The following is a 14,931-nucleotide window of genomic DNA, read 5'->3' on the forward strand; positions in this document are numbered from 1 at the left end:
TTATTAATGAAAATAACCTCAATAGCATAGATATAGTAAAATGAAGGAAAATAAGAACTAATAAACCTTGAATATTATTACCTTTATTTTTAATATGCTTGTTTTAATTTTAAGTTCACATAAGTATACTTATTTTTTAATTTATTTTTTAATTTTTATTTTATATTGGAATTTAGTTGATTAACAATGTTGTGTTAGTTTCAGGTGTAGAGCAAAGTGATTCACTTATACATATACATGTATTCTTTTTCAAGTTCTTTTTCCACTTAGGTTATTACAGAGTATTGAGCTGAGTTCTCTGTACTATATAGTAGGTCCTTTTGATTATTTTTTTTAACTTTTTATTTCATATTGGAGTACAGCTGATTAACAATGTTGTGATAGTTTCAGGTACACAGCAAAGCGACTCAGCCATATGTATACAGTATACATGTATCCATTCTCCCCCAAACTTCCCTCCCATCCAGCCTGCCACATAACATTGAGCAGAGTTCGCTGTACTCTACAGCAGGTCCTTGTTGGTTATCCATTTTAAATATAGCAGTGTGTATATGTTGATCCCAAACTCCCTAACTATCCCTTCCCCTGGTAACCATAAGTTTGTTCTCTGAGTCTGTGAGTCTGTTTGTGTTCTGTAAGTTCATTTGTACCATTTCTTTTTAGATTCCGCATATAAGGGATATCACATGATTGTTATCTGTTTTAAACATAGCAGTGTGTACGTCCGTCCCAAACTCCCAATCACATAATTTAATTTTTAATAATGGGTATGTTTAACAACTGGCCTAAATCCCTAAAAATTTAATGATCAGCTCTCACAAGCCAGCACGAGCCCACGCTAGCACACCAGTGCTCACAGTAGTTCCCATTGCAAAGCAGAAAGAACTGGGGGACATGGGCACAGCCAGCCTTCCCCACATCACAGCCCAGTGAGGCTACAGACCCAGGGCCCGCAGGAGCCAAGGGACCCCACACAGCAGAACTTGGATGCTAGGAGGATGAAGCCCCCTGCTCTTCCAGTTGCCCCACTTCCAATGTGTAAACCCCCAGGGATTCCCTCTGCATTTCCCCAGGCCCTAAGATTCAGCTTCTTAACCCTTTTCAACTTTGAAAGCTGTGACAATGCAGCAAAAAAAGAGAAAGCTCAGCATTATTTACTGTGCCAGTGGCAGCCTGATGGAGCAGGAGTGTTCAGTTTGGTCCTGAACTTCTCAGGTGCCAGCTGTGCCACCAGCCAATAAAGTGACTTTGAACAGGACCCCTTCACCTCACTTCCCACTTACTGTTGAAAATGGGGGGGTTGGACTAGGTGATCTGTCTCATCCAGGTTCCTTCCTGCTCTAAAAGCCCACGTTGGCTATGATTACTGAGGGCTTCAGAAAAGATCACCAATCATGTCAAAACCCATTGAAAAACACTCATCAGACCACAGAGTGGCTTGACTTCCCAAGCGTGAACTCCCTCTCATCTGGGAATACAGGGGAAACATTTCTAATCCTGATGAAGGAAAAATCTGGGCTGTGGTCCTTCAAGGATGTATCAAAGTGTAGCTGCCCTTGAAGGTGAAAAACGTTCAGAGCCAGCTTACTTGATCCAGTCCAGTTCTTGGTCGCAGTCACAGCCTTTATTTATTCTGCCTCATCAGGTTCTTTATAAACTTGTCTCCTCAAGTGATTCTTTGCCATTGGGAATCCACGCATCTTTTGACAAACAGCTGTATTGATGGAACATTACTTGAAAACTTTAGGGTTTAAATAAGTCTCCAAAATAGGTAAATTCATGAGTGATAAGTGAAAGAGGAACAGTGCAATACTGCCAGAGAGAAACTGATGAATTTTATCCAGCTCTCCAAAGAGGTTTTTATGCCGGTGCGTGTGTGTGTTGTCACCGGGAATAAATTCTGCAGCTGTGTATCTTGGTATGGCAAGGTTGCCTTGATTTATGGGTATAGCTGTGAGTTCATTACCACCAATCCAAGGGAGAAGGAGGGAGGGTGGAGGGAGAGAAGGTTTGGCAGAAATGTTTTATGAGTTTCATGTTTAATGCTTTTAACATGGTGCCTCGTTCTCGCTTCTAGAAAGCACTTAGCAGATACAAGCCAAAAATAGATGGCTGTCCATAGCCGACCCAACCCAGGTGGGGGTGAAGGTGAGGGACATGTGTGTGCACGTTGCTGTGGTTGTTTATGGTTGTTTTTATTTATAGTTGTTTTTATCTCTGAACTGTAGGAGAGTACTTATTTTACAATAAAAACCAAGAGCTGTTGATACTTTGTAGCCAGCATAAGAGAAGACACTGCAAAGCCCACCCCCCTGCCCCTGCAAGAGTTTCTGACACACTCTGTGCACTCTGGGCTGGTTCCCAGTCAGCTGTTCCACAGCCCAGCCTACTATACATGAGGCACGAACCAGGTACTTTCAGAGCCACAAACATGCAGTGCATCCTCAAAGAACTTGGAGTAAGGTAGACAGAATATACAGATAAGACCTCACTTATGAAGCTCTCTGTGATAATAATAGCCACTTCCTACATGACAGGCACTGCTGCCTTCTTTAATCCTCACAACAGCCCTCTGAAGTCAGCACTGTTATTGCCCTGTTCACCAGCATGTAACGTTCCTCTACCATGAACATTCAGACTCACGAGGTGACCAGAGGCCACCGTGGGCACTGAGTCTTTTCAGAGATAAAAGGCAGAGCCACAGCCGGCCAGCAGGGCCACGTCACACCTTCCGTGAAGTTCTCACTGGTACACATGGCGGCCTGTGCAGATGCAGACAGGAGATGCCCCTCAGGCAGAGGTGGGAGCTGGCCTGGAATAAAAGCTCTTACAACACTCCCTGGGCACGCTGCCCGGTTCCCTGCAGGGGACATGTTCAGGTGCAGGATCACCACGCTCAGGAAGCCCAAAGCTCTGGCTTCCTGTCAGGTGTGGATAGATGATTTTAGCTCCTCCCAGTCCAGATGCCATTTACCAGTCAGGGGGTGAGTCTTAGCATAACCAGTGTTGCCCTGTAGCATATTTGACTTACATCTTGGCAGGTTACCAGAGTTAACCAGAGATCAGAGTCTCTTGCAGAAGGGGAAAAGAAGTATGTTAACCCTTTATCTACAATTATTAGTCCCATTTTACAGAGAATAAAGCTGAGGTTTAAAGAGGTTCATCAAGTTGCCTCGAGTCACATAGTAGGTAACACAGGCAGGATTTGAACCCAGGCTTGCCTGACTCCAAGTCCCATGCTCTTACCCAAGATGCAACATGTGAATTTTTCATTCTACTCCATAGCATATCTGTGTTTATTTTACCATTTAAAAGACTAACTTGAATTCCCTACACTGAGAACACTTGGTCTTCCTGGAAGAAGCAATATGTTTAGCCTGTGGTTTTGCCCACTCCCTGGCTCACTGCATACCCCAGTTAAAGAAGCTCAGCACTATGCCAGTTAGAAGTTATACTTAGGATAATAAAAGAAAGCACTGGTCCCTTGCTTTTCTCTGACAGTCCATATTTTGAGTAGAGGTTTATGAGGAGGGAAAAAAGAAGTTTTAAGAGCAATAGAACCAACTTTACATCTGAAAATAAATGAGTACCTGGCTACTGGGTGCAGACAGTTCTGTTTTGCGTTGTCATTCCTTTCTTCTCTTTAAATTAACACCATCTTGTAGCACAACATCTAAAAGCTCAAGGCAAAACGTAGCTTTATTACAGTTTGGTTCAACACATAAAACCCAGTTTATATATATATAGATTATATTGCAAAAGCCCTTCAAGAAATATGCCATCCGTGTTCTTAGTATAAAAGTAGACATTTTAAGACACTGTAACACTATTATAATATTGTTTCATTGGGTGTTTGAGCAACTGGAAGCTTTTACCAGGCATGAGAACTATCTGTTGACTTCCAAAATGCCATAGTGTCATGAAGACAAATAGGAAGGAATTTCGTAGGCAGAATGTGAAATGGGTTGGGTAAAATACCACATTTAGGTGCAATGGAATTAGTTTACAATGAATTGTATTAAAATAGTCAAAATGCAATCGGTGAGAGGGTGGGTACAGAGGGGAGTTGAGAGGTATGGTTATGGTCTGGTTCTTAGCTTAGGTGGTGGGCACAAACGTATGGGGTTTTTTTACCTAAACATTTTCATATACTCTATTCACCAGGCTTTCCATCACAGTTTTCAAAAATGCAGTTGACATTTGCTCTTTAGATAGGCGATACCATTTCATAAACTGTTTTGAATCTCTTATTACATGAATTTATGAAATGCTAGGTTAAACAGTGAGGAAAGAACAAAGTTTGAATATTGCTAACATACGAGAAGTGTTGAAAGAATTACTTTGAAGTTTCTGAATTGAAACTATCGAGAAAAGTTACCTTTCCCTTTATGAGTAATAACATCACAACATCAACAGATCTTTCTCAGTGATCTTCCTCCTTGTACTGCGCTTGTCCCCTCTTATTGAATCTTCCTGGGAGGATTTGTTCAGTCGTTTGATAAATGTTTGCTAAGATGTGCCTGGCAGCATGGTAGCAATGATTATAGAGAGTTGAGTCCTTTCTTTTCAGCTAGTACCTGGGGAGAGAAGACCTTCAATCAGCCAAGAAAGTGTTTGAAACCCAAATAACGATATGAGAATCCAGAGTACAAAAAAGAACCAGAGTTTTCATGAAGCCATGTATGTTCAGTGGCACAAACAACAAATACTACCAACCTGCAGATGAAGGAAGTCCTCTCTAGCTGGGGTGATTGGGGAACTTTGAGAGCAGGTGTACTTTCTGAGGGTTGAGAGGATCTTCCCAGAGAGGCAGTCTTGTAACTGAAGGCGCTGTAGTGAGTACAGAGTCTGTGTGTATCCATTCCCTGTACAGAGGGTGCGCCCAGGGAAGAAAGGGTCCTGATTTTGAGGGACTTTAAAACAAGGAGCTAGGGCTTCCTAGGTGGTGCAGTGGTTAAGAATCCACCTACCAATGCAGGGGACACGGGTTTGATCCCTGCTCCGGGAAGAACCCACATGCTGCGGAACAACTAAGCCCGTGCGCCACAACTATTGAGCCTGTGCTTTAGAGCCCGTGAGCTACAACTGTTGAGCCCATGTGCTGCAACTACTGAAGCCCACACTCCTAGAGCCAGTGCTCTGCAACAAGAGAAGCCACGGCAATGAGGAGCCCGCACACCACAACGAAGAGTAGCCACCACTTACAACAACTAAAAAAAAAGCCCGCACACAGCAAAAAAAAAAAAAAAGACCCAACACAGCCAATAAAAAAAAACAAAACAAAACAAGGAACTAGAAGATAATTTCATCATGTAGGAAAAGGGCAGCTGTTGTGAGTTTTTTAAATTGGGACAGACCTGTGAACAAGCCCCTTTCCCAGGGTGGAGCATCTGTCAAACTTGAGTTAACTGTCATAATTCTTCCTGCTCTGTAGATGGTCCTGGTTACTCATAAATGGTTCCTTCCACTGTTGCTGCAGATTCATGACGGATGCTGCCCGCCGAGAGCAGGAGTCCCTAAAGAAGAAGATTCAGCCGAAGCTGTCGCTGACCTTGTCCAGCTCCGTGTCTCGAGGGAATGTGTCCACGCCACCTCGCCACAGCAGCGGAAGCCTTACTCCTCCTGTGACCCCGCCCATCACCCCCTCCTCTTCATTCCGCAGCAGCACCCCAACAGGTGAGTGGCTTGGCCCTTAGGGTGTGTGGGGGGGGGCGGTGCTGGGGGCCGGGGTGATGATTCAGAGCCACCTCTTCTCTGGCCCTCTACTGGTCTGTATAGAGTTTGCTGATTCGTTCATCTATTTATTATTGAAGAAATATTTTTTAATTATCATTTATAATATGCATGTGATAACAGTTTTACAGATATATTTTCAGGCCTTTACCACCTGTTATGTATGAAGTGATGCAGTGTCTTGGATTTGCTTTAGTCAAGTGGAGATCAGATAAGATCGATTATGTGTTGATTATTGTTGAAGTTGGTCGATGAATACATAGGGGTTCATCATACCATTCTCCCTGTTTTTGCTTACTTAAAAAATTTTTCCACAATAGAATGATTAGTCTTAAAAAGTTAGAGTGCCTCCCATATGCCAGACCTCAGCTACAGTAGTGAACCAAAGGAGACCCGTCCCTGTTCTTCCTGATGGACTGAGGCCTAGTGAAAGATGCTGGCATTCTAGCGGGCCAACAAGAATGCTCTTTCTTGCCCTCCCAAATGGAAGCAATTTGAAAAGTAAAACAAGACTCGGAGGTGAAGATCAAAATCAACTTTATTATTGCATAAGAATAAAATCAACTTTATTGCTGCATAAGACTAAACTGCAGAAAAAGAGCTAGGACCTGGAACAGCTGGCTTCTTGGTATGTCTTCCCTGAGTTGAACTTATTCCCCAACGTTCCTTCGAAGCCTGCCCGCATGGGAGCAGACCCGAGTGCGCCCAGGTCCCGAGCTGAGCATGCACAGAGCCTTCTCCCAAGTCAGAGATCCCTTAGGTCAGCAGTGATGGAAGATGGTAGCAAGAGGCTGGAAAGCCTTTTCCTCTTCTCTTTCCCATTGGAGAACGGGGAATATGTTTCCCCTACTCCTGTAGGGGTATAGACAGGCATTCACCAAATAAATACGCCGATAAATATAACATTGTAACCATAAACATGCTATATGGAAGAACTCAGTGACAGGAAAGCATCCAGAGAGGGGTTTGACAGGGTCAGGAGAGGCTTCCCTGAAAGGTGAGTAGGTAAAGTGGGAAAGAAGGCGCATCCTGCTAAGGGGACAGCAATTTTCCCAAAACTCCGTGGTGGGGAGACTGGCAGGTCCTAGGTGCTGCAGCTTGGCCAGGTGGTGAGGTGTTTGTTAGGTAAGGCCGAGGAGGCCTGCAGCGACCAGGGCGGTGAGGCTGTTATGAAAGGTTCTGGTTCATCCTAAGGGCAAAAAGAGGCCACTTAGAAACATACCCTCACTTCAATATCATCACCCCTTGATCGTGGGTGAAAATGTTTATTCTCTCTTACAGTTTATGTTATTTCTCTTTTTTCAATCTCCTATCAAGGGATTCCCTACTAAGTTTTCAGAAATGTTGGGTTAAACAAAGGTAAACTGGTTTCTTCAACACAGGGCTTTAATATATGTGCATTGTTACTCTCCAAGAGGAGGATTTAGAAAACTTTCCAAACTTAGTCGCTCTGATTACAGGACCTCTTTTTCTAGTGGCATCTCGGGCAGCTTGTGGTTGACAGATGCCCTGTGTCCCATCAGGGTTGGACATTTTGAAGACAGGATAGGTGTGGAAGGCAGACAGACCGAGTTCCTACCTGAACTTGGCCCTCTATGAAACTTCGCCCTAGTACCAATGGGTACTAATAATACCCATTATTTAGGGTTTTGTGTGAGAATTGAATTTGATAGCATATGCATGCGTTAAACATTCAATAAATGTCCATCTCCGTGGTCCAGAGTTTTCAGGTAGTTGCTCCAGGAACAGAATGGGGGGTCATTCTGTAGAGGGTGAATTGGGTTCGTTTGTGTTGGGCATTTGTCCCTTTCCTTAAGTAGACCACCATGTTTCTCTTACGTTTTATTTTGTGAAGGTTTGCTTTCCAGGATCTCTGTGTAACATTTACTGTGTAAATCTAAGGAATGCCATGATAGTGTAGTGTAGTTCTTCAATTCTCTTTTCTGAGTGTTTCTATGAATATTTATTCATGTATAATGTGAATTATAGGGGCAGCTTTATATCTGGGTGTGTTTTATACCTGACTTAATATGGATTGACTCATGGCCAGCACCAGATAACCGTGACCTCCCCAATTAGTAATGGGAGCTTTAGAGCCCCATGAAAATAAAGACAGTTTAAAAGTGAGAGTTTATTATTTTTCATATAAGAATGTTTGGAAGAAATGGAATCATTTCCTTTCCTTCAGACATAAAGAAATATTTCTGACACCTTGTCTATTTTAGCAATTTCCCACTGAGAGAATTAATTTATGTTGTGGTAAAGATGTATCATTTTCAATCTGTCAAGATCATTGGTAAGTTATTTGCTGCTTGAAGAACATTCCATGTAAACATCAAAAATTAGCAGGGGAAATGGTTTCTTAATCCCCTACCCTGTACAATTTTGATTGTATACATTTTTCAATGTTTGAAATGTTATTTTACCTGTAGTTAGAGAGATCAGCTTATTTTGCCTGACTAATGTGGTTTCAGTCACTTTCATTGCCAGGTTATAAATAATTTTCCATGTTTCTACCTCCTAAATTCACTCTTCCAAGTTTCATATTCAAGATGCGTTCCTAGTACAGAAGTAATAGTCATCTTACAGAAAATTTCATTTACAAAGTATTCTTTAAGATACTGTCTTGACTAGACAGAATTAGATCCCAGTTTCATCCTAGTGTCTCAAGTATTTCTTAGGGATTCTTGGAACCAAGATTTATTTTGCAGTTTCTAAACCCTAGGGGAATCTTCTTTTCTCAGTTTTTTCATTTCCTATGCTTATGTGTTTTGTGTTTTTTTTTTTCATGTATTTTTTTTTAAGTATTCACTTAAGGAAAGCTTAAATGGTTTAAATGTGGGTCATGCACACATTTTTTTATGAAGGACCAGATAGTAAATACTTCAGGCTCTGCAGGCAATGGGGCCTCTGTTTCAGCTACTACACTCTGCTGCTGCAGCAGGAAAGCATGTATAGAACTACACAAACGAATGGACATGGTATGTTCCATAGAACTAAAAGTTTTTGTGAAACCTTATTTACAGATTTGGTCCACAGGCCCTAGTTTTCCAACCCCTGGTTTAAATCACAGGCATAAAGAATTAAAGATAAAAATGATTTCTATGTATAAAATAGTCAGCAAGGACCTACTGTGTAGCACAGGGAACTATACTCAATGTTTTGTAATAGCCTATAAGGGAAAAGAATCTGAAAAAAAAATCTATGTATGTATAATATATATATGACTGAATCAGTTTTCTGTACACCTGAAACCATCACAACATTGTAAATCAACTATACTTCAATTAAGATATACAGTATATTAAAAATAAAAATAAATGTGATTAAATTCCCTGAAAATAGTGTTAAAACAATTCATACCATTCTCCTTTAAAAGTAATAATAATCTAGAGTATAATTACTGAGAAGGAAAGGCAACTTAGATTTTTTACTATATATGCTTGTGTATGCTTTGTGTATGTTATTTAATCCTAACACCAGCCCCACTGAGACAACATTATTAATTCGCATGTACAGATTGAAGAAACAGAGGCTTAATAAGGTTAATTTGCACAAAGCCCCGTGCCTGTCACTTCGAAAAATGAGGTCTTTCCAGTTTACTCATACTTTCTTTCCCCATTAATTACTATTACATTAACGCCTTTTTAAAAACTCTCATTAGACCTTCAGCCATTTAGCTGCCCCCATTACTAGACACTTCTAAACCCATAATACAAAAAAAACATTAAGATACTGGAACTGTGGTTCACCTTCATTCACAGTAACCCTCACTTTTACCCCAATCCACCGTTCAAATAGCAGGTCAGAACTGAAGAACTTATCGGTTTAGTTTAGTCAAGGTTTTCTTTAAGGGTGAGTTGGAGCTGACTCCAGGGAGCCAGTTGTTAAATATTCAGGCTAGCAAACCAGTTGTTAAAAGCTCATCCTGCAGTTGGTCATGGTGGGAGTTTTAAACCTACCTTTGCCTGGGCTCCACTCCGAAGACCCTGATCCGGTTGGTGGGTTGGGCATTGGCTGTTTTTTTGTTTTGTTTTTTTTCCCTAACAGCCAGAGTTAGGAAACCACTATTTTTAAATGGGACCCATCTTTGTCATAGCTGTGTGTTTTCTTGCTTGGGTTAACCTGTATTCCACTTTGCTTGGAGAAAGGCTACTGTAATCTACTTGCTTAGCCTCCAGACATGAGTCCAATGGGACTGAACAGATGCTTGCTTATGTCTTAATGGAGAAGCCATGGAAAGAGTTGGCTGGATTTCTGGTTATAATAGCACTGCATAGTCTCTCCTGGAAAATATTTGCATATATATTTTGGCCCACTTGTGGGGAAAAATTCAAGTATTAAACCAGAGAAAAGTACCCAAAGAAATTAAACCAGGTTTTTTGTTTTCTTGTTTAGGCGGCCAATAATGACCATGAAGTCACAGATTATATCTATTAATGCATAATTTAAGTTTCTACATTGTGGTATTTCATTTCATATTCCTGCATCTCCTGCCATTTGGCCTGATAGACCTTTAACATTCCTTTATAGCTTTGGCAATAGGTTGCCCAGGTTATAACATTTTGCAGTTCTCCCGAGTTACTAACAAAGAGCAAATCATTTTTAAAAGTAAAGTATACATTTTACCCTCAGGATGGAAATGACTGCCGTACAGCTGATAGAACTGACAAATTTTAGCCTGACACTTAGAAGCTCTGTCTAAATGGATTTGAGGGGAACTCATCCCCCAGTCCCTTTATTTTTAGAAAACAAATCTAAACAGCCTTACTAATGGCAGAAAAATCTCAGAGAGGAAAAGATAACTAAGGTAAGGTGTAAACTATTGGGTTGGCCAAAAAGTTCATTCACAATAGCTTATGGAAAACCCTGAACGAAATTTTTGGCCAATCCAGTAACAGAATTCCCTCCACCCACCCAAAAGAAGAGAGTGAAACAGGAGAAACCTCAGAGAGATAAATCCCATCCTGTAGAGTGGTGGAAAAGGAGAAAAGCTAAATATTTTGGCCTGACTGAATTTTGTGACTGATTTATAAATTCCTGAGGCCAGGGTTTGCCATTTCTAACACATTCTTCCCTCAAGAGTTGAATATCTAATGATGCCTGAAAAACATTCCCTAAACTCTTCCTATTGAGAAAATGGCCTTGATTTATATTTCCCTTTTCACATAAATGTGCTGTCTTAAACTGGAGAATGACTTCATGTTGCTGTACTGTCTGACTTACGTTGTTTTCAGGGTCACCTACACACCCTTTCCTGGCTTATGACTTGTTTGCTTGTTTGTTTATATACTGCTTTGTTCTAATCATTGTCCTTTCATCTTCTTTATTGATTGACTTGTAAAAATTTTTATCCTGCTTCCTGAGTGTTATGGTTCAGTCTTGTAGCTAATTTTGCTTCCTTCCTCACTATCTTATGAGGCTGCTTATTTTTAATCTCCTACTACTCAAAGGTTGGTTAGAGTAAGGATGGCAATGACAAGATACTATTTCAGTTATTTTTCCTCAACTACATCACTTACAAAAGACCTTCCAAACAAAACATTTTCTTGACTTAAAGCAATCAAATCAATGCTGATCTGTAATAATAATAGATTATATCTTTACAGTGCACAGAAACATTTGTATCACCATTTATTAACCCCACTTTAAAGGCAAAAGAAATTGAGGCTCATTTAAATGAAAACTTGCCCAAGTTCAGTGGTCCCCAAGTGAGCGGCCACCGTTTTCCACAGCACCAGGATTGGGCATCTTCTCATTTCACATAATTTATTGAGCATCTATTTTATCATAGTCACTGTTCCAGGTCCTGGGAGTACAGAAAAGCAGAAGGCATAGCCCTTATGGATTAGATCTTGTATCTCTTAGTAGAAGCAGGTTATACACATGTAGAGCAGACACGTAATGAACATGACATACACAACAGATGGACTAAATTACTAGCATGGATGATTAGCTAGACAAGATAGAGGTACCCATAGAGTCATTCTTTCCATACTGTTTTAGTGCAGTTATAAGCTATATATTCACATCCACAAAATGTCTTAGAAATTGTAAGGCAATGTGAATTCCAAAGGAGTCGGAATAAGGTGAGATCAGTGGGAAAGTGATTTGGGGCAAACAGTTTTAGAGCATGATCTTTATCGAAGGTCAGCTTAGGGAATTCATAAACAGACCCAGATATGTTGATGAAAGGTTTGGAGTTTTCCGGGTCATCTTCCAAAACTCTGGAAACATCATAGGGATCTGGATTCAAATCTTGGTTCTGCAGCTTGAGAGATAGATGGCCTTAAGCCTTTGCAAGCCTCAGTTTCCTCAAGTATACATTGGAGACAATGCCTACCTCCCCATGAGGATTAATGAGATAAAGATTGGGATGGAAACAACTGCTTGTGTTAACACTGTCTCTGCTTAAACCTCCAGTTTAGAAAGGACTCTGAAAGCTCTTCTCTGCATCCAAGGCACCCAGTGCGTTCAGGAGCCGCAGAGTCAGTGGTAGAAATGGCCTGCGTGCCAGGTTGTTAGGGCTTCTTGAAGTAGCTATACATCACATTTAAAAAAAGAACATTTTTTGCTCTTAACTGAATCCTGCCCTTTTAGACAGTATTTCACCAGCCCTGGCCAGGACCACTTGTGCATGTTTAGTTTTGGTCTGTACTGACCTCAGAGAAGGTCGATTCCAGGGATGTGCATTACAGGTAGCATTTGCTAACGATCTGCTCTGGGCATGAGCACATTTTCCAGGGGAAAGAGTGTCATATCTGAGAAAAACAACGACACTATTTGTTATCAGAAATACAGGAGCATTTAAGATAACCATTTATGACCAGGCATGGTAGAAGTAAAAGCGTTAGCAGGTTTACAGGTTTTTATAGTTTGTCTTGTTGTTTTAGTAATGGTAGCAATAACCCTTTTAATTGTGGAAATTCAAAGCACAAAGAAAATGGAATATAGGATGTTTCTAACAGATGCACACACCGATCAACGAACTCTGTCGCCTCTCTTGTTGAAGGATGTGCCCACATAGGCCCAACCAGCATCACAGTCAAGGAGCGACACCACTCTGTCCCACCCTCTCTGTCAGGTGCCCCACTGAACATCTCACTGATAAGATATGTCAAGGTCTTAGAGCCATGTAACGGGCATCTCAAGATCTTTAGGACCAGGTGAGTTTTGACTACAGCATCTGGGAAACTTCCTGCCCTCTTTCCTTTGAAGGGCAGAAAACATCCTCAGAGCTGCTCTGAGAGGAGCGGGCATCAGCTGTCACTGTTCCTTTACCCAGCCAAGGAGGGCAAGCCGTACAGAGGTCATATAGGTTTTCCAGGGCTTCAAAACCAAAGTGATGTTGGCTGAGCAGTTCCTTTCTAGGTATTTACCCAAGAGGAATGGAAGCATGTGTCCACAAAAGACAGGTGCAAGGAGGTACAGGGCAGCTTTATTTGTAATAGCCCGGACTATTAACTAGTCCATCTCCAGGTACACAGATAAACAAATTGTGATCTATCCATACGATGGAATACTATTTAGTGATTAAAAAAAAAGAACAAAATACAATTACACCAGAAAAAAAAAATCCATGAAGTCTCAAAAACATTATACTGAGTGAAAGGAACCAGACACAAAAGAATGCAGTGAAATTCAAGTAGAGGTAACTGATCCATAATGATGGAAATCTGAACAGCAGGGGACTCAGGGCAGTTGAGGGGAAGGGGCATACACAAGGGAACTTTCTGGACTGATGGTTATAGTCCATGTCTTGATTGAGATGTTGGTTACACAGAGGTATACATTTAGCAAACTCATTGAATTAGACCCTTAAGATCTGTGCATTGTATTTACCTCAGTTAAAAAAAAAATTGTTGGCCCAGGCAGAAATGAGGGACAGGAGCCCACAACTTCCACTCACTCCTTGAAAGAGCAAAGAGCATTTCCTCTGTTGTAAACAAGCCACTTAAGAACAAAGGAAGTAAATACACGCAGTAGTTTGAATAAGAAAATCTCTGGAATTTCCTCCCCGTTGAAGAAAGATAGTAAAATCCATTATTCTCAGCTTTCAAACTCTGCAGAAACAATAGCATGGTCAAATAAAATAATTGCTACACTTATTAAATGAAGAAGAACTAGTTGCCAGACACTAGGAATTAGTTGAAGACACAGAATTAGTTGATGACTGAAAATGTTTCTGATAGAAAATTATAGTGTCTGAATCTTCTAATATCCAAAATAGTTTACTTTCCATGAGATAGTGAGAATTTTATAGGATATAAAGTGAAAGCAGCTGAGTTTCAGCCCAGGTCGAGCACATCCTCTGAAACTAAATAAACCTCGTTTCCATGATGGGTAGCCACTTAATAACATCTTATCTTCAGATTTAATATTTGCAGTAACAAAAAGGCATCAATAATTTATCTTCTAATGAAAATATTTTTGAGGCCTACCATTTTAGCAATACCATGCTTAACCGTTTACATTTAGTTATAAACCTGAATTTCATCTCTTAATTGTTATTGTTTAATCAGACTCAATAAAAATAATATGTCCACTGTTAAGAATTCCCACAAGAGAAGTTGTTGTATAACAAAGGGAGTCCAGCTCGAGGATGGAAGATGCCTTAGAGGACTGGGGCAGGGAGGGTGGGGGGGAATCGAGGGGGGGGCGTCAAGGAAGGGAGGGAATATGGGGATATGTGTATAAAAACAGTTGACTGAACCTGGTGTACCCCCCAAAAAAATAAAATAAAATAATAATAAAAAAAAAAAAAAGAATTCCCACAAGAAATCTTGATGGTTTTTACATCATGTTTCACCTGGTGTTAGAAACACAGCTCATGGCATGGTTTTGGCCCTCAGTCGTTGTTGCTTTTTCTTTGTCCCAGCAGGGGTCTCTGCACTGGCCCAAAAATATCAAGAAGTATCACAAGATAAAGTTATTTTAAAGGGCACACCCCCTACCCCTCAAAAGAATGCAGTCTCTTTAAGCTAGAGTCCAGAGCTCATTCATATGCCAATTCCCATCAGTACACACTTTCACTAATTTTCCTCTGGAAGCAAGTACCAGAACCGAAATATGAGTGCTAAAGAGAGCCACATATTGTAAGCATGGAAAACGGCACGGATTCCGCTGAAAACACAAACAAGCAGACACTCAGCACTGCCATACACCTCTACTGAGAAGGTGACAGGGATTTAACACCTG

General features: G+C 40.8%; 1 protein-coding gene across 1 annotated transcript in view; it reads left to right on the top strand.

Annotated features, from left to right (window-relative positions):
• JAZF1 (JAZF zinc finger 1) overlaps positions 1–14,931 on the top strand; it is a 314,458-nt gene that overhangs the window by 263,039 nt on the left and 36,488 nt on the right. Inside the window, exon 3 of the mRNA XM_057733614.1 lies at positions 5,480–5,676. Within this exon, the coding sequence (XP_057589597.1) occupies positions 5,480–5,676 (197 nt within the window). The remainder of the gene's footprint in view (positions 1–5,479; positions 5,677–14,931) is intronic.

The sequence above is a fragment of the Hippopotamus amphibius genome, chromosome 4 (genome assembly GCF_030028045.1).
Source record: "Hippopotamus amphibius kiboko isolate mHipAmp2 chromosome 4, mHipAmp2.hap2, whole genome shotgun sequence".
In the NCBI taxonomy this organism is placed as follows: domain Eukaryota; kingdom Metazoa; phylum Chordata; class Mammalia; order Artiodactyla; family Hippopotamidae; genus Hippopotamus; species Hippopotamus amphibius.